The following is a 26,820-nucleotide window of genomic DNA, read 5'->3' as shown; positions in this document are numbered from 1 at the left end:
AGTAGACCTGCTTTAGTGAGTGGCTCCAAATTTATGCTGGCTTCCCTATGATCAAATTTTGGATCCAGGTATTTTAATATCCCCAACTTTCATACCTGATCTGAGAATGTCACAGAAACTAGGGGGTTTCCTTTAGACTTTTTGAGCATGGGAAGAGAACAGTAATGTCCATGTTGGGATTCTCATCTGCCCCCTCAGCTACACAAGGACAGCCCCTATGAGACATCATTTTACACAGATACCAACAGGTTGCATAAGGCGCCTGATGTATCAGCAGGACCCTCTCTGACATCTCAAGGTGTAACCTGTACATGGTGGTTCAAACCAAACATCAACACCCTTATGCTGTCATCTTGACTCCATCCTGAACCTAGGTGGTAGGTTCCTCTTATCTATGAGGTGTGTGTTGGTATCAGGATGTTTCTTTATGGGGTGTTCCGCTACCACCCTTCTGGGATGAGTTTATGACTTGTGTCAAGTATCCCTAATATATGAGTGTCTCTGCAATATCATCCCTGTTCCTGTCACATGCTGTAAGCGGGTCTCTGCTTATACTTGCACATTAAACACTCTAACTGATGTCTTGGGCAAAGCTAGAAGCTTGCAAGAAAGACTTTCATCAAAAGAAACACGGTAAATGTCAGAGGGACAGGCCACTAGTCTTAAATACCAAGACTCTTGTGCCTTTTCTGAACATTGTGGGTACGTCTAGACTACAGAGTTTTGTCAACAGAAGTTTTGTCGACAGATACTGTCGACAAAGCTTCTGTCGACAAAGAGCGTCTACACTACATTCAGTTCTGTCGACAAAGCAAGCTGCTTTGTCAACATGGCAGTGTAGACGCAAGGACAGTTTACATGCAATAACACCTTCTGTCAACAGAACTCTGTCAACAAAAGGCGTTATTCCTCGTAGAATGAGGTTTACATATGTCGACAAAACTGCTGAGTTTTGTCAACGTTATGTTGACATAACTCAAAGGCAGTGTGGACGCAGGTATAGTTTTGTCGGCAAAAGTCCACTTTTGTCGACAAAACCCTGTAGTCTAGACACACCCTGTGTTGTGCTCATGGTCATAGTCCAGCAGGAATATGTCAGTTTCCATGGTGGAAACATGGCTGGTTTGCAATGTAAGAACTGCATTATGAATCAGACTGATGGGCCATTTAGTCAGTGATCTACATGCCAAGAGGTAATAGTGGACCAAAAGCTAAATATGACTCTAAAGTGTGATACTGTTGCTTAGAAAAACAAAGGTCAAGCAGGGAGGCATTAACAAGTGTGAGGTAAGCAACACACGAGAAATAATTCTTCTGATCTACTCTGCCCTGATTAGGCCTGATATGTCTAGTTCTGGGCAACACATTTCAGGAAAGATGTGGACAAACTGGAGAAGTTCAAGGAAAGAGCAATAAAAATTATGAAAGGTCTAGAAAATCTGACCAAAGTGGGAAGACTGAAAGAACTAAGTTTGTTTACTTTGCAAAAGAAAGACTGAAAAAGAACATGATAGCAGCTTTCAGGTATCTAAAAGGGTTTTATAAAGTGAAGGGAGACAAATATTTTCCTTAACCTCTGATGAACGGACAAAAAGCAATGGGCTTAAACTGCAGCAAGGAAGGTTTAGGTTGGAGATTAGGAAAAACTTCCTAACTGTCAGTGTGGTTAAGCACTGGAATACATTGCCTAGGGAGGTCTTGGAATCTCCATCATTGGAGCTATTTAAGAGTAGATTAGACAAAAATTTGTCATGGATGATCTAGACGGTTCTTGGTCCTGCTGTGAGAGCAGGGGACTAGACTAGATGAAATCTTGAGGTCCCTTTCAGTTCTTGTATCCTATGAGTCAATGATTAAAGATTCCTTTATTACATGGGGTCTCACCTGGCCCATCCCTACCAACCACTGCTAAGACTTAAGGACAAAAGACTATTTGCATATAAGTGCCCAGACACTGAGGCCTCCGTTGATGACTTCCAATCATACATTTAAAACCCATGAAGTATTCCCTACTCCAGATGTCCAATTTTCCACCCAAGAATGATACACACACCAAAATAAGATAAACAGATCCAGCGGATTAAGAAATAAAGATTGATAGGTGGCATGAAGTAATTTGTTCAAAGCACCTTTGAGTTATGTATATTTATATCCATGACTCCATTTCATAAAGCATGGGGGGCAGCATCACGCCTGGGTTCCTGCCCTGAGTTCATAGAGTTAAATTAGAAACTTGTTAAGTGTTTGAAGAGCTCAAGTTTTTCTCTCCAGTCTGCAGACAAATTTCAGTTACTGACATAAAATTCATGGGACATCATGCTGCCCATTCGCAAGGCTTGATTTCCTTCCCATGAGAACTTCTCTGGACTTTGCCATGACCTAAACAACCTGGTTGCATCTTTAGTTGATGTCACTTCACTGCTCAGTCCCCTTTTTATGTTGGTAAATATTAGAAAATATGTGGTATTTTTGATGCTTTGCTTCTCTTCCTGCACAGGCATTTCTCAGCCAGGCTGATGCGTTCACAGTTTCATGGCGGCTTTCAACCTCACTCCTGCAGAACCTTTAACATTCATACTAATGGGCATCCCTGGCCTGGAAGCTGCTCACATCTGGATTTCCATCCCAATATTCCTGTCCTATGTGATTGGTCTGCTGGGAAACTGCATGCTTCTCGTTGTGGTAGGCAAAGAGCAGACCCTGCACAAGCCGATGTACCTGCTGATCTGCATGCTGGCGCTTGTAGAAATGGGAGCATCGACCTGTGTGGTTCCAAAGGCCATGTGGGTATTTTGGTTCAATTTGAGAGACATTATAAAGGGGGGCTGCTTCTCCCAGACGTTCTTCTTTCATGCAGCTGCTGTGATGCACTCGGCCATCCTCGTAACAATGGCCTTCGATCGCTATGTGGCCATATGTAACCCTCTGAGATACACCACCATCCTTAGCAATGCACGGATAGCTAAGATGGGGCTAGTTGGTTTGACAAGAGCTGTTTTCTGTATCCTGCCCCTTCCCTTGCTCTTGAACAGGCTACCGTTCTGTAACAACCGAATTATCCCCAGTACTTACTGTGAGCACATGTCTGTGGCAAAGATCTCCTGTGGGGACATCACAGTCAATAGTATGTACGGCTTGGTGATAATGTTTCTAGTCCATGGGTTTGACCTAATGCTCATTGCTCTGTCCTACAGTCTGATCATCAGGGCCGTCTTCATACTATCCTCCAGAGAAGCCCACCAGAAAGCCCTCAACACCTGCACAGCTCACCTCTCTGTGATGGTTATGTCTTACCTTCCTGGATTAGTCTCCACTGTGATACATCGATTTGGCCAGGGCATCACTCCTTACATTCACGTCATACTGGCCAACCTCTATTTCCTCATCCCCACTATGCTCAACCCTATTGTGTATGGGGTCAAAAACAAAGAACTTTTCGACAAAGTGGGAAAATTCATCGGTAGAAGGTGATTGCATGGGGCCACTGACTTTAAACTTTTGTGCTGAGTGGGGGAAGGGCTATCACCTCGTTAAACAAGGGTGCTTTGTCCCAGATGGGCTGAGCTCAGCATTGTGGTAGTTCAGAGGCTGAGGGGCTCCTCACACCTAACATCACTCCATCACCGAGCATTATAAGTTCCCTTTCTCTATCATCTGAGCTCTTTCAGCACCACCCATCAACTCCCTCCCTTCTCACATCTTGTCACTTGGCCTTTCCTGATTTCTGGGCCACCAGAACATACTGTGGCTTGCTGATGTAAGGTGGGTTTCCATTAGACCCTGTGTAAACAGTGTGTTTGACCATTTTCGATTTCAGAGAACTTCACCACCTCCAGTTGGACAAATACAAAGAAAGGAAATACAATGCTGACCTCCTGTATCATACACACAGCGATCGAGTGAGTTTACATAGAATGACACAAAATCGTTTCCCCAATGAAAGAATGTTTGTGCTGGTCACTACGTATTTGTATGGCCAGTAGCAGAAGCCTTCTTCTTGTGATGAAGCTAGAGAATCTTTCAGGATTGGTCTACACTAAAGTGGAAGGTCGACTTAAGACATGTGACTCCAGCGACATTAATATGTACTTGGAGTTGAAATATCTTAAATCAGGCTTGTCCACAAAACAGAGTGTCAATGGAAGGACACTTTCCCTTCAACTTCCCTTCCTCCTCATGAGGAGCAGGACTACTGGCGCCAGCAGGAATGCCCTCTCAGTTTGAATTAGCTCAATGTTCACTAGACCCGCTAATTCAAATCCTGGAAGGTTGACAATGTCCATCTTCTCCGTAGCATAGACAAGCCCTTAAAGCCTAAGAGTACCTTTAACTGAAAATGTGCACATTGACGGGAGGAATCAAAAGCAATTAGAAATAAATAATATATTCATGTGATAGCTGATTTTACGCTATATTCATTTTTGGCCTGTTTTCGGGCTATTTTTACACCTCATTAAATGGTTGGTTGGTTGGTTGACACACCTGCCAGGTCTCAATTGGGATACAAGTACCAGTATTAGGGATTTCATTCTGAATTTGATTTTCATCTCATGGCTTTGTTGCTAGTATGGACAAACTCTTCCCAAGGCATCTAACGTAAGTGAAATCACCACTAGGTAGATAACAAAATTTTTGTATTTGTTACGTCGTGTAGACCACTATGTTAATTAAAAAAAAGATACTGTTTCAAGAAGTAGTTTGGGCTACGTTTAGGTTTGGTTGAATGTGATTTGGTGCTCTCAGTGCAGCAGGAATCTTGCAAACCTGCAGTGCCTCACACTGAGCTGTAGGCTGAGCAGCAGCAGCCAGAAGCAGAAGTACCAGAGAGGGAGCCCAGAAGGCAGAGCTGGCTGGAGCCAGAGACCCAGCACTGAGAGAAGAGCCAGAGTTGGGCTGGAGGCAGAGGCAGAGCTGAGATGCTGCAACTGGAACACATGGGAACTGGGAGCTGTGTCAGCACAGACCTCAGGGAGCCATCACTGAGCTCCAGTGGGGAGGAGCATGGCAGCTGAGCAAAATGAATAGCTGGGGGAGCAAGGTGGGACCATGGGCAGAGGGCCAGGACACAAAGACATCACCACACAAGTGGGCTTTGAAGGCTGGTTTCAGGGGTGGGGACAGGAACCTGACAAGAGGGGAGATGCTGGGGAGAAGGACTGTACCACCAAGAACTTGAGGATTTGTGGCTACTGCTACTGCATGGATCTGATCCTTCGTATGAGGGATAGCGCATGTGAGGAACAGATTGTGTGAACATTTAACAAGTGCCATAGACACCTTTTGGTGATAGGCCCTTGCCCATGGAGTGAGATTCCTTGTGTCCTTGAACCTTTCACATCTTTGTACTTATTTTTCTTGTAGTTGCTCTTTAATATTTGGGTTCCACTTAACGGAGTGGCCAGTGGTTCAGCAAGATAGTTGGCATGAAGAGAGCACTCCAGAATGGGGAGACCTTAGCCCCTGTCCGCCTATGTGAGAAGGAGATGGGGGTTCAGTCTCCCAGGAATCCTCGGCCCACCCCTGTCACCATTACGGGGATTCCACCCCACAAGAAAGTGGAAGGGGGCTGCTTGAGCTCAGGCAGGCCTCTGGGTAAAGAGAGTGAGGAATGGGATCTCAGACCTTTACTTTGGGTGAGCTTGAGTACCATTGGCTACCCCAGGAAATTGGCCAATCTTATTATTTATGTTCCTATCATGTATTCTATTAACACTTACAAGCCAAGGTCACTCTGTACTTGTCTGCCATTGTATGATGCAATCGAATGCATCTCTTTTTCATTTGGCTGTTTCTCATCAGATCTTGCCCACATTTTCACATCTTTCATTCCCCATTGCTTACTAACATATAGAGAATCTCCATTTTGTTACTCTCTCCTTGCATCTGACTGGGGACTTTTGACATCGGTTTGTCAGGGGGTTACATACAATAGTCCCAAGGAGTCACTCTGTGAAATATTTCTGAAAAATCCAGAAAAAGACAGAGCTCTGGGCCATTTTAATGGCATAGAATCATAGAATCATAGAGCGGAAGGAGACCTCAGGAGTCATCAAGTCCAGCCCCCTACCCTAAGCAGGACCAATCCCAACTAAATCAACCCAGCCAGGACTTTTTCAAGCAGATGTAGAAGCAGGCTCTTTGCTGGCCAGGCCTCTCGCTCGTATTGCCATCCAAGCTAAAGGTCAACTTCCCCTTGATGAAAAACCCTCACACTATGTAACTTAAAGATCAGCGACGAACAGGAACCAAAACCAGACCCAAAAAGTTCATGTAAATTTCGTGCTGGTTGTGCTGACTGTGCCATGCCCGATAAGGCAGAAAAGGAAAAACAGGAAACCATCTCACCCCCTTACTCCTGTCACTTAACAGACAGGGTCTACTAGCCTATCACAAAAAGTGTGCAAAAGCTTTCTCTATAAAACTGCTTCCCCTCCTGTATCAAATTGAGAAATCCCGAATAAACATTGGATGGCGGAATATGAGCCAGGTCCAAGGACTGATCACCCGAGGGCCACCTCCCACTCACTGAACCAAATGAGTTCCTGTAGAGCGTAACGTATACCAAACATAACGAATACCAAATATGTTGTTGTTGTTGTAGTTTGTGTGTCTGTTAAATGTAAGTATTGTTATCTGAAATTGTTTAGAGGTATTGTTATGTAGTAGTGTTAAAAGTTTTAGATAAGACTAATCACTTATCAGTAACACTGATGTAAATGTAACTGTTAATAATCCCTAGTCCCTTGTTAACAACTATTGGGATTTAGAGAAACCTTAAGGAATTTTCTTTACTGTATTGCATTTTGCTTATTGGTCATTCTAATAATTATTTGGTGCCTACGTATGTAAAAAATTGATAAAATCATAATTTATACGTAGAAGCCCTTTAATAAAAGTTTAACAGATATTTAGTAATAGTTTGCCTGTTTCTGTGCCTCCTTAGGACTAGCCACATTTCCAAACTTTTTACTTTAAACCACAGCAGAGACTTACAAACCTCTAGGGACGGAGTTTCCACCACCTCCCTAGGAAACCCATCCCAGTGCTTCACCACCATCCTAGTGAAATAGTTTTTCCTAATATCCAACATAGATGTCCCCGCTGTAACTTGAGAACAGCCTTTCTCCATCCTCTTTGGGATCTCCCTTCAGGAAGTTGAAGGCTGCTATTAGGCTCAGACCATGGAGCAAAATCCCCCGCTATCTAAGGACCACTCTCACCCCAACCTACTTTCCCTCTAAATATCAGGGGCACTTCTTCAACCAGCTATCTCTGGCATGAACACAGGGCTCTGTGGACATCGGAAATCCCCAAACCCTACCTAAACATAAAATACACACACCATTCTCCAAGTTAGGAAGTCTATGTGAGCTTGGGAGCTTGTCTCCAATTGGTAGAAGTTGATGGGAGTAGCTCTTAGTAGGGTGACATGACTCCTACTGCTTCCAGTCCTGTGTCAGTCTTGACTTTGGAAGCAATAGTCCCGGGTAAGAGGAAGCAGGTTCAAAATGAACAAAAGGAAGTTTTTCTTCACACAGCGCACAGTCAACCTGCGGAACTCCTTGTGAAGACCAGGACTTTAACCGAATTAAGAAAAGAACTACGGTAGATACATTCATGGAGGTATGGGTCCATCAACACTTACTGGCCAGGACGGGTAGGAATGGTGTCCCTAGCTTCTGTTTGTCAAAGGCTGCAAATGAATGACAGGGGAAGGGTCACTTGATGATTACCCATTATGATCATTTCCACTGAGGCACCTGGCACTGGCCACTATCAAAAGACAGGATGCTGGGGTAGATGGAACTTTGGTCTGATTCAGTATGGTCATTCTTCTCTTCGGGTTTGGGCATTATGGTGATAGATGAGTAGGGCTAGACTCATCAGGGAGTGGGAACAAAGTTTGATTAATGGCAGCCCCCTAATATTATTTGGCTGTGTCTACACTGGACCACTTATTCCAGAAAATCAGCCGCTTTTCCGGAATAAGCTGCAAGCTGTCTACACTGGCCCTTGAATTTCCGGAAAAGCAACGACGCTCTACTGTACAAAATCAGCCGCTATTTCGGAAAAACTATTCTGCTCCCGCTCGGGCATAAGTCCTTATTTCAGAACACTGTTCCGGAAAAGGGCCAGTGTAGACAGCCCAGTGGTCTTTTCCGGAAAAAAGCCCCGATCACGAAAATGGTGATTGGGGCTCTTTTCCAGAAAAGCGCGCCTACATAGGCCACAGACGCTTTTCCAGAAAAGGGGCTTTTCCGGAAAAGCAGCCTGCCAATGTAGACGCTCCTTTTCCGGAAAAACTGAAAACGGAATAGTATTCCGTTTTAAGCAGTTCTGGAAATTCATGCCAGTGTAGACACAGCCTAGATGTCTTACATAAAAACACAAAATTAGATTTCACAGAGCTCTGTTTCAATACATATATTGCTGTGATAGGCTGAATCCCAAAACAACACCCTGGCACCCCCACATTCATCTCTCTCATAAAATTTCAACGAATCGTGTAGAACTCCTGTCAGCATATTTTGGCTGGATTCCCCACTGACCAGGAATTGGGAAACCCCACCGTTCTTAAGGCCCTTGGCTGGTGTGTGGAGGAATCAGGAGGGCCCACGTACCCCTATCCCTGCAACTCCATCCCAGTGTGTCATTCTGCTCTCCAGGCCAAGGAGCCTGAAAATGTTGGCCAGCTGCCACAGCGAGGATGTCCAACTCACTTGCTTTTCTGACTAGAAAACAGGCTTGAGCCATAGAGTTATTAGAGGCTTGTTCTAGCTCAGGGCTTGGGGCTACTAATTGTTTCTTTGCTACTCAGCCCTGAATCAGAGCATCAGAGAATCTTAGGGCTGGAGGAGACCTCAGGAGCCATTGAGTCCAGCCCCCTGCCCAAAGCAGGACCAACCCCAACTAATCCATCCCAGAAAGGGCTTTGTCAAGCCAGGACTTAACAACCTCTAGTGAAGGAGATTATACCACCTCCCTAGGGAACCCATCCCCGTGCTTCCCCACCCTCCTAGGGAAATCGTTTTTCCTAATATCCTACCTAGACCTCCCCATTGCAACTTGAGATCATTGCTCCTTGTTCTGCCATCCATCACCACTGAGAACAGCCTCTCTCCAGCCTCTTTGGAACCTCCCTTCAGGGAGTTGAAGGCTGCTCTCAAATCCCCCCTCACTCTTCTCTTCTGCAGACTAAATAAGCCTAAATCCCTCAGCCTCTTCTCATAGGACAAGTGCTCCAGCCTCCTAATTATTTTGGTTTTTCTCTGCTGGACCCTCTCCAGTGTGCCCACATCCTTTCCATAGTGGAGAGCCCAGAACTGGATGCAACACTCCAGAGCACAGGCCCAAGCCATAGATATTTTGCCTCCTGTCCTGACAGAGGGTCTAGGACTCAGAACTGACTCTTGGCCCCCAAGTTCTACCTAGAGAGCCTAACTGCCCTCTAATCTGCCTGGACTGCTTTCCAGAGCCATAGGCTGCAGGCTTCCTGACTAATTCCCTAATTGCAGGCAACCCTCGGTGACATGGGGAGGCAGAGTGGCCTCTCACTGTCTCAGAGGGAGAGGGACCACTGCAAATCCATTACTAGAAATCTTAAAGGGGGTGCGGGTGTTGATGGATGTTTGGCTGTTTGTGTTCCCTCGGGAGTCTATTACAGCTCTGTGCCATTAGTTGTCACAGCAGACCACACGAGAACCACCCAATGACCACAAGATCCGTCAAGTTGAGAGTCACTTGGCTAGGTTTCTTGTCAATAAAACACAGTCCTAGTCCAAAGGGCGTGTTTCTCCAGGTCAGTCTGTCTCCCCAGCAATTCTGAGTATTTACAGGGCATCAGAACCTAAGGAGACCTTGGCATTATCCCTCATTTTCTCCCTAATTAACTATCATTTTGAAATACACAAAACTCACAGAGTGGCCAATTCCTCCCTGACTCAGCACAGAGTCCAACATTTGGCTCTCCCACTGGGAAGGTCCCTTAATTGCTGTTTACTCCGAAAGATGGATAAAGACCACAGAGGAGCAGACAGCTTCTGTCCAGCCTGTTGACATTCAGATGCCGTGTCTGTGTTAGAGGCTGGGCAATTTCCGCTGGGATTACACAGAGCTATATCATAAACCGTGCACATCCCGGTGACGGCTCCCAGAACGGGATGCTTCTGAAGATGCTGGGCTGAGAGAGGTGCAGGACACGGCTCCCTGAGTGGGATTCCCAGGGAAGGGATTCCCAGGGAAGACACGTCCATCTCAGAATTCACAGGTACTCATCTCTCGCTGAGGAGTTCCCCTACCTTTTCTCTCTGCACAGCCATTTAACATCACAAGGCAGACATAAGCAACTGAAAATGAGGTCTTCTCATAATAAATCTTACAGTCCTAGGGGTGGAAGAGACCTCAGGAGATCATGGAATCTAAACCCCTGCTGAAAGCAGGACCAACCCCAAGTAAATCATCCCAGACAGGGCTTTGGCAAGCCAGGACTTAAAAACCTCTAGGAATGGAGATTCCACCACCTCCTGTCAGCCGACGGTCAAGGCAGTGTGTGTGTGTGTGTTTCCAAGAACAGGTTTAACGCCCATGCCTTTACTGCTAGGACCGGGGTCCCATCACAGAGGGCAGCCAACAGGCTGACAGATGCCCCTGTATTTATAAAAAGAGCTTATTACATCTCAGATTTTAGCTGCTAGGATACAGGATCCCTGCGCAGCGGGCAGTCTAAGGAAGACTGAGAGATTCCCCAACGGATCTGTCACCTGGGAGCGACACGATCCAAACGCCCAAGCTCTTCCTATATCTGTCCCTTATGACCGGCTGAAGTTCTTTTAAATTGTGCTTGGTTCTGTTATAGCAACTGAAGGAGTCAGGTTAAAGCATAAACAGTTACAGGTTTATTAAAAAGACTTATAAAAGCATATGGTTACAATGGCTATTGCTCTATTTCTTAACTGCTAGCAAATACAGATCTTATAGTTACAATGGCTATTGCTCTGTTTCTTAACTGCTAGCAAATATAGATCTTAAAAATGGTTACAAAGAAAATAAAGATAGAAAATAGAAATAATGGTACCAAGTGACAGCTTAATCTTTAAAGAGCTCTAAGTCTATGTGTACACTTAAGACAAAGGACCACATCCAGGTACAAGTTTTACCCCCTTCTGTTCCTCTCGATTCCAGCTGGTCAAGCCAGCATGCGATATGAGTACCTCATGTAGCTTCTTTCCAAATGCAGAAAAAACACCTGTTTCTTCAACACATCTGCCCTGTCTGCAGCAGTAACAACTTTCCTTTCACTCTCTAGGAATTGGCCTAAATCTTTTCTAATACAGTAAAACTCCATTGGTCTGGCATCCAATGCTCTGGCACTCCTGACGGTCTGGCACCATCGGGAACCTGGAAGTGCTCCAGGCAGCCGGACAATTGGAGCTGCTCTGCGCCCGGCTTCCCCGATTCAGCCGCTGCTGAAACGGACCAGCAGCTGAATTGGAGAAGCCGGGGGCAGAGAAGCTGGGGTGCTGCCGGGTTGGTCCCATAGCGCTGCGCCTCAGGGCTGCAGGACCAACCCGGCAGCACCCCCGCTGCTCTGCCCCAGGCATCCCGATTCAGCCGCTGCTGAAACTGACCAGTGGCTGATTCTGGTCAACCGCTGGTCAGTTTCAGCAGTGGCTGAATCGGGGATGCCTGGGGCAGAGCTGGACTATCGGAAGGGGGGGCTATGAGGGGTCTGAGATGGCATCCCCCACACCCCAGACCCTTCATAGCCCCCCTTTCAATAATCCAGCATATCTGATAATCCGGCACCCCCTGGGTCCTTAAGGTACCGGATTATCGGAAGTTAACTGTATTTTGTTTGTTCTGAATGTACATAATAACCTCCACTTCTGATCCATAGCGCTACCAAACATGGATTTTCCCCTTTTGTCTTCAAAGTCTATTATCAACTTTCATAACTTTCATACCTGATGTATTCCTTCCCCCCGCCCCCGCTCTTTCTCATTATCCATTGCTTTTTCCTCATGTAATAGCTACCTTCACTTTGCCGCTGAACCAGGTTTTTAGCCAAAATTATCCATTGTGGATAATCCATGTGGAATCTTGGTTTTTTTTTAAGTAAAGCAATGGCTGCTTCTTAAAGAAGAGTTCTCATTCATATTTTTCTTCTGAAATTTTTCTTCCCAATCAGTTTTGCTGATAAATTTTCTCAGCATTGGGGAAGAAATTCTTTTGAAGCACTAAGTATCTATAGATATTAAAGGCTGGGGACTATTATCTGATTGTCCACTTGAATGTAAACAGTTTGATTATTTATTTTTTCTCACCTCTATCATATGTCACCTTCTTTCTCTATTCTCTGAACAGACCCAGACTATTCAATCTGTTTGTATATATCAGCCTGCATTTCCCATTCTGTTAGATGTCTGGGAAATAGTCTTTATAATACTATATCCTTGGTAGACTCTAGGAGGGTGGTCTACACTACATGGAAGGTTGACACTGCTGTAGTTGATCTGGAGCTTGATTTCGTGGATGTAGCATAAACCTTTTCATGCCTCCTTCCCCAGTCTGGCATGATCAATGCAGAAGTGGGGGCCAGCAATTACCCCAAAACCTTGTCTACCAGGCTTTGGTATAAAACTTCCCCCCAAAATCTTAAAAACCTAGATTTTGGGAATAAAACTTCTGCTGCCACCACCTAAATTAATAAAGAAACCAGGGGAGAGACCATTTGGGGAAATCTCACCCCTAAAGTAAAAACCCCAGGACACAAGTAACCCGTACCAGGTTAATAAAAAGAAAGGAGAAAACTTTTATTATCACCACAATCTTCCTGTTGCAAGCATAATGGCTAGATGGAAAAGTAACCAATAATATACTCATGGAGAAACTCCATGGGCCTAGAACTTAGTTACAAAAAAAAGCCAAAACATCTTTTAAAAAGTACACAGACAGTAGATCCCATACCCAAACCATAAAACAATAAAACCACAAAATTGTATCCTGTTTGTGGGGGACGAAGGGCAGAAAGAGAGACCCCGGGATAAGACAGAATCTTCTGCTGTATTGAGTTTGTAGGTGGAGAGGTTAACAATATTATTCGGTGTGTTGAGGTAGTTGCTCTTGTAGCCTGTGGTGTGGAGCAGTTTAGAAAGTTTTTCCGTTAAAAGCATTTGTGGAAAAGAGCATCTAGATTTATCTATACTTTACCCTACTTACAGAAAGTGAAGAAGACGTCTTTTCTTGGAGAGGGAGACATAATCTCTGTCCCCCTCAATAGCTGGAGAAAACTGCCCAGAGACAAAGGAGAGGGAAAACCCCAAAAATTCCTTTGTCCCAGTTTGAAATTCCTACCTACATTCCACACTGGCTAGCTTCTGGTCTTACTTTCTTGCCCACACTGGGTCACTCCAGATGGACACCGGCCTCCCTGAGAGCAAACTCAAGGCCACAGTATTTTGAAATCACCATATTTTATGCCCAATCTCAGAACCCCACAGAAACTGAGAGTTTCAACAGACTCTTTAAAGACTAAGTGGGTCTTGTTAGTCTTTAAAGTGCTACATAGTTTTTCTGTTTGTTTTAGCTAGATCAGACTAACACAGCTACATCGCTATTACTAGCAGACTCTGTCTGTACTTTAAGAGTCTAGCCCTCTTCATAAGAAGACCTGAAGCCAGAATTTTCACAGCCAGGAGTGGAAGCAGCATAAGAAGGCTGACTCTAGTCCCATGGAGATCAATGGCAGGAGGAGTTCATCCTCAATCCAGATATGGAGAATTAAGTCAATACCCTGAGTTACTCTGATGGTGAGCCTCCTGTGACTGCATCTGGAGTCACCCGTGGCCTCTAAGGATGGGGAGCCAAAGACGAACTGGCAAATGAGTTGCTGGAATTCAGAACATTTAGACTGTGTCTAGACTGGCAAGTTTTTCCACAAAATCAAATGATTTTGCGGAAAACCTTACCAGCTGTCTACACTGGCCGCTTGAATTTCCGCAAGAACACTGACGATCTCATGTAAAGTATCAGAGGGGTAGCCGTGTTAGTCTGAATCTGCAAAAGCGACGAGGAGTCCTGTGGCACCTTATAGACTAACTGAAGTGTAGGAGCATAAGCTTTGCCCACGAAAGCTTATGCTCCTACACTTCAGTTAGTCTATAAGGTGCCACAGGACTCCTCGATCTCATGTAAGATCGTCAGTGTTCTTGCAGAAATACTGTGCTGCTCCCGTTCGGGCAAAAGCCCTCTTGCACAAAGAAAGTTCTGTCTATCCCCACTTCAGCAGTGTACTGATTGTCAGTCTCTTCCCCATGCTCCCCAGCCACCCCCGGCTCCCACAGCCTCAGAGGCAGCATTTCAGCCAATGACATAGGCCTCTGTTTGCACTTGTCAATTAGCACCGGTGACTTAAATCTTAGAATATGTCCACATGATAGCTGTTAGCCCCCCAGCTGTCTCGACACAGCTATGTCACCACAGTCAGACAGTGTAAACTGGAAAGGTTTCTGGAAAGACTATCATATGAAGAGAGATTAAAGAGACTGGGACTTTTCAGCTTAGAAAAGAGGAGACTAAAGGAAGATACGATAGAGGTCTATATAATCAATACAGGTATGGATAAAGTGGAAAAGTAAATGCTTAAATGCTATTTATTTGTTCCCATAACTTAATACTAGGGGCCACCAAATGCTATTAATAGGTAGCCAGTTTAAAAGAAACAAAAGGAAGTATTTATTTGAGCAGCACATAGTCAACCTGTGGAACTCCTTGCGAGTGGATACTATGAAGGCCAGGACTATAACAGGGTTCAAATAAGAGCTACCAAAATTCATGGAGGTTAGGTCCATCAATGGCTATTATCCAGGATGAGTAGGAATGGTGTTCCCAGCCTCTGTTTGTCAGAGGCTGGGAATGGGTGATAGTGGTGGGATCACTTGATAATTACCTGTTCAGTTCATTCCCTCTGGGGTATCTGGCATTGGTCACTGTTGGCAGACAGGATACTGGGTTAGATGGACCTTTGATCTGACACAGTGTGACCGTTCTTATATTGTCTTGAGGCAGTCGTTAAACACCTGTGAGCTACAAAAGATTTAACACCCAATTGCTTGTGAAGAGAAAGCCTCAGCAAAAGGTGAGTATCTGCTAGAAAATGTATCCCCAAAAGAAACAAAGGAAGTAACAGAGGTGCAGACCTATTGCCGTCAATACCAAGAACCTTGTGCCCTCCGTGTCAATTCTGTTGAGTACAAAGTTAAAGCCCAACATGATAGAGTCTTTCCATGGGGGGGGAGGAACTTGGCTCCTTTAAAATATAACATTCCCATTGTGCATCAGACAGCCTATGGTCCATCTAGCCCAGAGTCCTTGTTGTGAAAAGGACATCTCCATGTGCTGCAGAAGAAGAGGTAAGAAAGCCAGTGATAGGTAGGTGGAGGGGTGATTTAACTGTCCTAAAGGTGTCACCCTAAAACCTAAGAGGTAAAATTAAATTGGGCCTACTAGTGTATTTCGATACTACTAGGGTTAGGGTTAGGGAAAATACCCAAACTCTTAATGATTTGCTGTTTTCTAGTGGCATTGACTGCCTCTTGTGGCAATGAGTTCCCTGGTCTAGATAGGCATTGAGTAAAGAAAGTATTCTTTTTTATAAGTTTTGAATTTTCTATGTTTCAGTTTAATTGACTGCCCTCTCCAACTCGTGTTATGAGACTGGGAGACCACATGCTCTATTCTCCACCAGTCAGTAATATATAGTCTGTTCTCATATCTCTTATTCCTTTCCTTTGTTTATGAACAATCCCAGTCTCTCCCACCTCTCTAACTATAACTGGCTACGTCTACACTGGCATGATCTTGCACAAGAACTCTTTTGCGGAAGGGTTCTTGTGCAAAAACTCTTCCAGAAGAGAGCGTCTACACTGGCATGTGCGTTTGCACAAGAGATGTGCTTTTGTGCAAGAGCATCCATGCCAGTGTAGACGCTCTCTTGCGCAAGAAATATCTGATGGGCATTTTAACCACAGGGCTTTCTTGCGCAAGAAATTCATGTTGCCTGTCTACACTGGCCTCTTCTGCAAGAACAGTTGCGCAAGAGGGCTTATTCCTGAGTAGGATCATCAGAGTTCTTGCACAAGAAGCACTGATTTCATACATTAGAACGTTAGTGTACTTGCGCAAGAACTCACGGCCAGTGTAGACAGTGTAGACAGGCCGCTTTTGCGCAAGATCACGCCAATGTAGACACAGCCTAAGAGTTCTCCTTGTCTGGGCCCGAAACCATCCTCTTCTGCCATGTCCTGTGTGAGAAGGGTGCCAAAAGTTTATCATCATGGACAGAGTAGAGGACCTGTCAGGAACCCAGCAGGATGACCCCGCCTGAATGACGACATGTCAGGCTGCCCATTTCTCTGGCTTGGGGTGTGTCTAGACTACATGCCTCCTTCGACGGAGGCATGTAGATTAGCCAGATCGGAAGAGGGAAATGAAGCCGCGATTAAAATAATCGCGGCTTCATTTAAATTTAAATGGCTGCCCCGATCTGCCGATCAGCTGTTTGTCGGCAGATCGGGGGAGTCTGGACGCGATGCCCCGACAAAGAAGCCTTTCTTCATCGACACAGGTAAGCCTCGTGAAACCAGGCTTACCTGTGTCGATGAAGAAAGGCTTCTTTGTCGGGGCATCGCGTCCAGACTCCCCCGATCTGCCGACAAACAGCTGATCGGCAGATCGGGGCAGCCATTTAAATTTAAATGAAGCCGCGATTATTTTAATCGCGGCTTCATTTCCCTCTTCCGATCTGGCTAATCTACATGCCTCCGTCGAAGGAGGCATGTAGTCTAGACACACCCTTGGTTAGTTCCTCTGAGGAGTTCTCTGGACTTTACTGTGGCCTAAATAATCTGCTCCCCTCTGCAAATGATGTCAGCAAACTACTCTGTCCCCTTTCTAGATTATTAACAACGGAAATGTTCATCATACTATTTGTAATGAAGAATGTAGCCCCTTTCCTCACACTGCTTTTCCCTTCTCAGGCATCGTGAGCATTGCTGACCCTGGCTGATGCATCAACCACCTCATGGCACCTTTCAATCTCACCCCGTCGGACCCATCAACATTCATCCTAATGGGCATCCCTGGCCTGGAAGCTGCCCACATCTGGATCGGCATCCCTTTCTGTGCATGCTACATTACCAGCCTCTTGGGAAATTTCATGGTTCTGTTTATTGTAGGCAAAGAGCAGTCTCTGCACAAGCCGATGTATCTGCTGCTCTGCATGCTGGACCTCACAGACATCGGCATGTCTACCTCCATCACACCAAAGGCCCTGTGCATATTCTGGTTCAATATGAAAGCCATTACGGTGGGAGGCTGCTACACCCAGATGTTCTTCGTTCACATGCTTTCTATTATGTACTCAGCCATCCTCGTGGCAATGGCCTTCGATCGCTACGTGGCCATATGTAACCCTCTGAGATACGCCACCATCCTCAGCAACACACGGACAGCTAAGATAGGACTGGTAGGTTTATTAAGAGCTGTTTTCTTCACTTTGCCGGGACCTATACTCCTGAGCAGGCTGCCATTCTGTGCCAACCACACTATTCCAAATACATTCTGTGAGCACATGGCTGTAGCTAAGATGTCTTGTGGCAACATCACAGTTAACAGGACTTACGGCTTAGTGATAACATTTGTAGTCATCATGTTTGATGTGATGCTCGTTGTCCTGTCCTACAGTCTGATCCTCAGGGCAGTCCTCAGAATCTCCTCCAAGAAAAACCACCAGAAAGCCCTCAACACCTGCACTGCTCACCTCTGTGTGATGTTCATTTCTTACAGTTGCAGCCTCTTCTCCAACCTGACCCACCGATTCGGTGAGGGCATCGCCCCCCATGTTCACACCCTTTTAGCCAACCTTTATTTCATCATCCCCCCCATGCTCAACCCCATCATTTATGGCGTGAAAACCAAAGAGCTTCATGAGAAAGTGGGCAAACACCTGCAGAAGGTGATCACCTGTGGCCACTAACTTTATACCTGTGTAAGAAGAAGGATAAAGAATTTATGCTTTGTCCCACTTTGTCTGAGCTCATAACTGGAAGTTCACAGTCTGAGAAATTCATCTCACTCAATACCTATCCCTCCTTCACCAAACACTGCTCTCCCATTGCTACATTCCCTCTTTCTCACCATCACCTGTGCTCCTTCAGTGTCACCAATCAGCCTCTACCACCACATATGCCATCAGCTGGCCTTTCTAAGACAATCAGAGCAGTAGTGTTTAGCCTACTGGGTCATGTTCAGTCCGTGCACTACCCTGTTCTAGGATGACGGAGAAGCATCCTTCTTGTAAAAAGACAAATAGTGGGGGGACTGTATTAGGAAGGACTGGGAATTGATGACTTAGACAGAGCCCTAATACAAGTTGTGACAGCGCGTTGGGGTTCCCCCGTCTCCTGCACCCCGAAATGGCACAAACAGACTGCACCAGCCGGTGGAGTAGAGGAAGTTTATTGCCTCTCCAGGATACAGCACAGCACAGATGGAATCTGGTCACAGAGCTGGGCTAGGATGCCTCAGGCCCCCTTAAGATGGGGGAGACTGGGCCCCTAAACTCCAGCCCCTTTCCCTAGGCTGTCTCCTCCATGCTCTCAGCCAGCAACTGACTAACCCTCTTCCAGCCCTGCCCCCCAGCCAGGGCAGCATCCACCTTCCTTTGTTCCTCTCCATGGGGGGTGTCTGGCCATACTGGTTGAGAGATCCCTTTGCATAGTGACTCATCCTGTTTTGCTGGGTCGTAGTACCCACGGCAGCCAGTGGGGGTTACCCCAGAGCCAGCAGCATAGAAACCAGCCAGGTACCCCCACTACGTCACACAAGTCCTGAGGCCTGAAACATGGGCTAAAATAATCAAAAGTTTGCAGCTCTAAAGCAAAGTTAAGCTCTGGACAAGAACCAGGCCCAGCTCACAGAATCTGGAAAGAACAGGGCTAATACGACAGAAAACATCCATTCTCAGTCTGGAGAGGATGAGAACCACCCAAAGGCATTACAAACAACAGCCTGTTTCTGGCTAAGAGGGAACAGGCCTGTGTTGTGACTCGTACTGGGAGAGGTCCAGAAACGCTCTGTGTGCGTGTTGTGTGTGTGTATGTGTGCGCGCGCGTGCACACATGTATCTAGATCATAGAGTTCTGAAACAGGGAGGAATACAAAAGGGTCATCGTGCCTAATTCTCAGACCAAAGAGGTGTAATCAGGCCTCCTGGGGCAGGGCTGTGCCTCAGACTGTAATGTAACAGGTACCAAACTCAACTAGATTCCCCATCTCCCACCCCTCTGGGAGCAGTCATGCCCCTGCCTCATGGCAACATCAGAAATGGGCAAGGCAGAGAGGCAGTCCCAGGAAGGGGTGTCCTGGTTTTAATGAGCTGTGATGCATTAAAGTTTTATAGCACTTTGAGGAAGGGTTACTCAGAATTGCTCTTTTTCATCTCCACAGCCCTGTCTCCTCAGGCTGAGCTGCTGCTGGGCTTCCCTTCACCCCCAGAAATACAGCTCAGCCCAATCCCCATCCCCTTTTCCTGTTACATGGAGAAACTGGGCGTAAGAAATGAGGAGACATTTCTGTGATGTTTTGTGATGAGCTCCGGCACGGGAGTGAGAGTGTTATAATGTGGCAGGGCTAGACGCAGTGGGGGTGAAGGACTTCCATGGAGAAGTTGCCACCGCTGAGTGCAGAAGGGAAGGGAGCAGATATAGACATTCAGTTGTGCAATACTAACACCTATGGGGCAGGGATTGGGGTGTATATGCACAGGCGGGGTGCAGTGAGGGTCAGAGTTCCAGGGGACAGGGAGTGCATGAACAAGTGAGCAGTACTTGAGACTGTCGGGGGCAGTCCATAGCCAGGTGGGCAGGGCTGCTGAAATTAATCCGTTCTTTGTGATTGCGTGTCCAGGGCCATCTCGGGGACCTTTCCTTTAGTGTTCTTGCCTGGGCAAGCCTCATCACTGCCACTTGCAAACATCCCTCAAGTGAGTTCCCAACTTTCCTGATGCTGAGGGGGAGTGAACTCTCAGATCAGCTCTGAGCTGCCAGATCTATTTCCACTTCTGAATGGACCCTGGCGTAGCATGCACATAACAAAGTGGCTTAAATCTGAGGAGAAGAACGTCTGCCCCCCGCCCTCCAGCTTCCCTCTACTCAGGATCACATCATTTGGCCTGTACAGAGTGTCAGTCAATTTCAGAGGCTAATAAATTGTCTCTTACAACAGCGTGGGCAGTATGCAGGCGCCATCTGCCATGGGCAATTGAAAATCCCCACCCATGGTGCAGATGGCCAGGACATTGCACTCAGAGACAAAAGCCACCTTCTAATTCCTGGTATGAACCGTGTAAAAGACTCACTTTCCCCCAACGGGCTAAGCTCCTGGTATTGGCAAATTATTTTTTTAATCCCGGGGAGGCTCTCAAGCTGTTGTTCTCCAGAGTCTAATTTCTGTCCTTTCCCTGCTGATGCAGACAAGGGAATTGGCTGGTCGTCCTGGACAAGCCTACATTCAACAGGGACTGTTCAGGGGCACCATAAAGGTGTTTGTCCCGCACGGCGAGTGTCAGTTCTATAAGAGCACATGCTGAGTCTCAGGGCTCTGCCTTCCTGTTGCAGGAAGAATATTTCCCTCTCTACGGAGCAGGTTTATGGTGAGTTGTCTCTTTCTGCATTCAGATCCCTGCTGAGGGTTTAGGAAGGGGATTCAGGGTCTAGTCAAGAAACGTCTGGGTCAGGGTTCATCAGCACAGCAACATGAAATGTTCAGTATTGTCAGGAACTCAAAAGGGAATTCCTTGGTAAATTTGTAACTACAAATGCATTGGAAATAGTTGAGACAAATATTTGGATTTTTTATATCAATTTCTCATCTGTCACTTTGTCCTTAGGTGTGTCCCAGTGGCTTATTTCTTGGGGCAGAGTGGCTCTTTCTGTGGTTCATTCAAGTTTTTCAATTCAGAAAATTCACTGCCCTGTTTAGAAGTGCAGCCAAAACCTTCACAGCGGGTCTCTATGGTATGAGAGATTTCACAACATGAATGGGACACACATTGGCCAGGCTCTGGTCTCACATTCTTGTCCACACTGGGTCACAGTAGATTGACACCAACTTCTCTGAGAGCAAAGTCAAAGCCACAGTGTTTTGAAATCCCCATATTTCATACGCAGTCTCAGAACCCCACATACACTGAAGGTTTCAGCATGCTCTTTACGTACATTAGCAGTCTAGCCTTAGGTGGGACACACCTAATGACAATTGCTTCATAGGAAGACCTGAAGCCAGGATTTTCACAGCCAGGAGTGAAAGCAGCACAAGAAGAGTGAATCTAGTCCCATGAAGATCAAAGGCAGGAGTTCATCCTCAGTGCACACATGGAGACTTAAATCAATGCCCTGATTTACACTGGCTGTGAGCCTCCAGTGACTTTATCTGGAGTCACCTCGTGGCCTTTTTAGGACAGGTGAGCCAAAAAGAGCTTGCAGGTGAGATGCTGGAATTTCAAGCTCACAGGATTACGGGTTGAGAACATTTATGGTAACAAAACTTTACAGGGAGGGAGACGGAGCTGCTCTCGGAGGCTGTGTCTACACTGGCATGATTTTGCGGAAATATTTTTAACGGAAAAGATTTCCCGTTTAAAGTATTTCCGCAAAAGAGCATCTAGATAGGCACAGATGCTTTTGAGCAAAAAGTGCTTTTACGCAAAAGCATCCATGGCCAGTCTAGATGCGATTTTGCGGAAGAAAGCCCCGATCGCCATTTTAGCCATTGGGGTGTTTTTGCACAAAACAGTTCTTCCCTGTCTACACTGGCCCTTTTGTGCAAGTATTCTTATGCAAGAGGGCTTTTTCACGAGCGGGAGCGTGAAAGTATTTGCGCAAAAAGCACTGATTTTGTACGTTACAAAGTCAGTGCTCTTGCACAAATTCAAGCAGCCAGTGTAGACTGCTGGCAAGTTTTTGCGCAAAAGCAGATTCCTGCTGAGGGTTTAGGAAGGTCTTCAGGATCTAGTCAAGCAACCTCTGGGTCAGGATTCATCTTGCCAGTCTAGACGCACCCTCAGGTGTGGGATATTTAAATCACTGCTTCATCAGTAATTTCAGCTTGTCTAATCTGCATCTCTCTGTCAACAGAGAGGTGTAGTCTAGACTAACCCTGAGGGTATGTCTACACGAGCCCCCTAGTTCAAACTACAGAGGCTAATGTAGGCATTGGAACTTGCAAATGAAGCCCAGAATTTAAATATCCTGGGCTTTATTTGCATGTTCCCGTCCGGTCACCATTTTTAAATGCCACTGGTCCGGACTAACTGCCCTTGGCTACACGTGGCAGTTAAACAGTAATTTGAACTAAGTCCTTAGTTTGAAGTACCTGTTATACCTCATTCCAGGAGGAGTAACAGGTAATTCGAACTAAGGACTTAGTTCGAATTACCGTTTAACTGCCACGTGTAGCATTTAAAAATTGTGACCGGATGGGAACATGCACATAAAGCCTGGGATATTTAAATCCCGGGCTTCATTTGCAAGTCCGAATGCCTACATTAGCCTCCCTAGTTCAAATTACGGGGCTAGTGTAGACATACCCGCAGGGTGTGTCTAGACTACATCTCTCTCTTAACAGAGAGATGTAGATTAGGTATGTTGAAATTACTGATGAAGCAGGGATTTAAATATCCCACACCTCATTAGCCTAAACATGGTCGCCGCTTTTTTTCTAAGTGGAATTTTTTCGAAAAAAAATCCCCAAAAAACGGCAGTCTAGACACAGATCTGTCAAAAATAAACCCTTTTTCAAAAGATCCTGTATTCCTCAAAAAATGAGGTTTACAGGATCTTTCAAAAAAGGATTTATTTTCAACAGATCCGCGTTTAGACTGACAGGGTTTTTTTTCGAAAAAACTCTGTTTATGCTAATGAGGCACAAAATATTTAAATCCCAGCTTCATTAGCAATTTCCACGTGCTTGATTTGCATCCCTCTGTCGACAGAGGGACGGAGTCTAGACGTAGCCTCAGTGAGCGGGCAACTCTGTAGCCGGAGAGGATGAGCAGTACCAAAAGCCAGTACACACGAAAGCATAACCGTCTGGCTTAAAGGCAGTGTTGTAAATCTCTCTGGGGAAAGTCCAGGAAACCAGCGTTGGGAGCAGAGGAGAAGGGGGCACATTCGGTATCCAGATGTCAGTTATAGGGAACATCTACACAGTAGCATGTAGCTGAAAATAAGCAATTTGAGCTACACAAATTTTGTAGCTTATTTCAGGATAGCCTATTTGAAAATTTGGCACTGGCCAAACAACGGTCATTTCGAAATAGTGATAGAAATGTAGCCGTGATTTGTCCTTTTCATATTTGTTCATTTTTTTAAATTGTATCCTTTGGTATATATGGTTGTGACTACTTTCTTCCACTATTTGATCTGAGGAAGTGGGTCTGGCCCACGAAAGCTCATCATCTAATAAACCATCTTGTTAGTCTTTAAAGTGCTACATTGTCCTGCATTTTATTTCGAAATAGAGCACTATTCCATGAATCCCTTAATCCTTGTGCAATGAGGTTTATGGGATGTCGGAATAACAAGTCAGTTATTTCAAACGTATTTTGAAATAATGTACTTGCTGTTGAGACACACTGCATGCTATTTGGGGATAATGGGCATTATTTCAAAATAGTGAAGCTGTGTAGCTGTACCCATATGGAGTCTTGAAACTCGGTGAAATGCGGAAAGTATCTCCTGCCTAATGCACAGACCTCAGACACTTAATAAGGCCCCTTGTGGCAAGGTGCTGTCTCAGACTGTAATGTAACGTCAACCATACTGTTGTGGTTTGTCCCGGACAGCATGCCCCAGCCAAAAAATCCCTCCTCCCATGAGCAACCCCACTGCAGCAAACTTGCAGCAAACTGCACGCATTTGTCTTTCCTGTCTATTATCAATTTTCATAACTTCTAATTTATATTTCTTTCCCCCTTTTCCTCATTATATATTGCTTTTTGCCCACTTAATGGCTACCTTCTCTTTGCAACTGAAACGGGTTTCTAGCCAGTACCATCCACTGTGGATAATCGCTGTGGAATCTAAATACTGCCAGCTCTCCTGGACTCCTTTCCCCTTCATGTTAGCATGCCAGAGGATCTTGCCCATCAGTTCTCTGAGGGAGTCAAAGTCTGCTTTTCGGAACTCCAGGTTGTGTATTTTGCTGCTCTCCTTTCTTCCTTTGATCAGGATCCTGAACTCAACCATCTCATGATCACTGCTTTCCAGGTTGTCATCCACCTCTACTTCCCCTACTAGTTTCTCCCTGTTTGTGAGCAGCAGGTCAAGCTGTGCATGGCCCCTGATCGGTTCCTTCAGCACTTGTACCAAGAAGTTATACCCAACATTCTCCAAAAACTTCCTGGATTGTCTGTGTACTACTGTATTGGTCTACCAACAGATGTCAGGGCGGTGAAAGTCCCCCATGAGAACCAGGGCCTGTGATGTGGAAGCTTCTCTTAGGGTACGTCTAGACTACCGCGTTTTGTCGACGGAAGTTTTGTCGACAGATACTGTCGACAAAACTTCCGTCGACAAAGAGCGTCCAGACACATTGAGTTCTGTTGACAAGGCAAGCTGCTTTGTCGATAGAACTCCGTAGTCTGGACACAACGTTACAGGCAATAAAACCTTCTGTCGACAGAGTTCTGTCGACAGAAGGTGTTATGCCTCGTAAAATGAGGTATACCAGCGTTGACAAAACTGCTGAGTTCTGTCGACGTTATGTCGACAGAACTCAGCGGTAGTGTAGACGCTGGTATAGTTTTGTCGACAAAAGTCCACTTTTGTCGACAAAACTAGGTAGTCTAGACACACCCTTAGTTGTCTGAAGAAAGCCTCGTCTAACTCATCCACCTGATCCAGCGGTCTGTAGCAGACACCAGCCACAACATCCCCCCCGTTGCTTCCACCTCTAAACTTAACTCGAATACTCTCAACAGGCTTTTCTCCCGCTAGACACTGGAGCTCTGAGCAACCATATTGCTCTCTGACATACAGTGCAACTCCTCCTCCTTTTCTCCCCCTCCTGTTCTTCCTGAACAGTTTATACCCTTCCATGACAGCGCTCCAGTCATGCATCATCCCACCAAGTCTCAGTTATTCCAATCACCTCATAGCTCTTTGACTGTGCCAAGGCTTCTAATTTTTCCTGTTTGTTTCCCAGGTTCTTGCACTCTTGCACAAACACCTTGGATAACTAGCGGATTGGCCGACCTTCTCCGTTTGAATCAGGGGTCCTTCTTTGTTGCTCCTTCCTCTTTGTGTTTCTTCTTATCTGATTGTCCATTTCAATATAAATAGTTTTGATTTTTTATTTTTTCTCTCCTCTATCATATGTCCCCTTCTTCGTCTGAACAGCCCCAGACTTTTCAGTCTGTTTCTACATAGCAACTTGCATTTCCCTTTATCGTAGATGTCTGGGAAACCCTCTTTATAATGTTATATCCTTGCTAGAGAGTGGGGGGGGATGTCTACATTATGTGGAAGGGTGATACTGCTGTGGTCAGTCTTGAGGATTTTGATTTAGCAGATGTAGCATAGACCAGCTAGATCAAACTCAAAGGGCACCCCCATCTGTGCTAATACTCCTATTCTACACAAGGAGTAAGGGATTTAAGATACAACAACTTTAGCTACATCCATTACGTATCTCATGTAAGTTGCATCTCTTACTTCAATCTTCCCATATAGTGCAGACCAGGCCAGGTTGATCAAAACTGAGAGCACATCTAGAGCAACTAGAAGCTATCCATGACACCAAGGTCCTCTTCCTTAGTTGTCTTCTGGTTGGGATGTTTTCTCCAGCAAATATCCTGGAAAAGTCTTGGGTTTTGGGTTTTGTTGTTGTTGTTGCTGGGGTTTTTTTTTGTTTGTTTTTTTCTTTGTTTTGGTTTTTTTGATTGTTTGTGTCTTTCTTGTTCTCATTGCACTCACATTTTGCACAACTGGGGGGAGGGATAGCTCAGTGGTTTGTGCATTGGCCTGCTAAACCTAGGCTTGTGAGTTCAATACTTGCAGAGACCATTTGGGGATTTGGGGCAAAAATTTGTCAGGGGTGGTACTTGGTCCTGCTGTGAAGACAGGGGACTGGACTTGATGACCTTTCAAGATCCCTTCCAGTCTTAGGAGATAGGCAATCTCCTTTAATTTAAGAAACTCTCTATAGCAGTGACTCTCTAGTCTCATTTTAATTGCATTATCAAATAGTCATAGATAGTAACAACACTTGTGCCTCTTGCTGGTGCCTCTGCAGGTGTCTCACAGTAGGATACCCCTACAAACATTGAATTGGCATGAGTAGGTCAGTGGTTCATAATATATTTTCTGAATAATGAAATGTCAGTCTGAGAGGAACCTCCCATCCTCTTCACCATGGGTGGAACGAGGTGTACCGGTAGTTCAGAATAGGAAGCCTAGTCCGTGCCGCGTATAGCCACGGGCACGGAGTCTGAACTAGCGGGGATTTAAAAATGGCGGCACCCGGCCAGATGCAAATGAAGCCCAGGAAATTCAAATCCCAAGCTTCATTTGCAACTTCGGTTGCCTACATTAACCACCCTAGTTCAAACTAGGGTGGTAGTGTAGACATACCCCATGAGAACAACCCCCAGTAACGCACACTATGTCTTATATTAGCATTCTCTCTCCATCCAGGCATTTGTACTGCGATTATTACCCAATACCATGTTCAGATAAAAAAAGTATGGGGAATGTACGGTGT

The 26,820-nt window shown here is 45.5% G+C and overlaps 2 protein-coding genes across 2 annotated transcripts; both read left to right on the top strand.

Moving 5' to 3' along the window:
- Nucleotides 1-2,532: 2,532 nt before the first annotated feature.
- Nucleotides 2,533-3,471, top strand: LOC102447017 (olfactory receptor 52E8-like). The gene has a single exon (XM_006130952.3). The coding sequence runs from the start codon at nt 2,533-2,535 to the stop codon at nt 3,469-3,471; it is 939 nt and encodes a 312-aa protein (XP_006131014.3).
- A 13,609-nt stretch (nt 3,472-17,080) lies between these two features.
- Nucleotides 17,081-18,034, top strand: LOC102451815 (olfactory receptor 52E2-like). The gene has a single exon (XM_014571865.4). It carries the CDS (start codon nt 17,081-17,083, stop codon nt 18,032-18,034), a length of 954 nt encoding a protein of 317 aa, XP_014427351.3.
- Nucleotides 18,035-26,820: the final 8,786 nt, after the last annotated feature.

This window comes from Pelodiscus sinensis, chromosome 1 (genome assembly GCF_052426305.1).
Source record: "Pelodiscus sinensis isolate ZL-2025 chromosome 1, ASM5242630v1, whole genome shotgun sequence".
NCBI lineage: Eukaryota > Metazoa > Chordata > Testudines > Trionychidae > Pelodiscus > Pelodiscus sinensis.
This window is presented reverse-complemented; position numbering and strand designations above follow the sequence as displayed.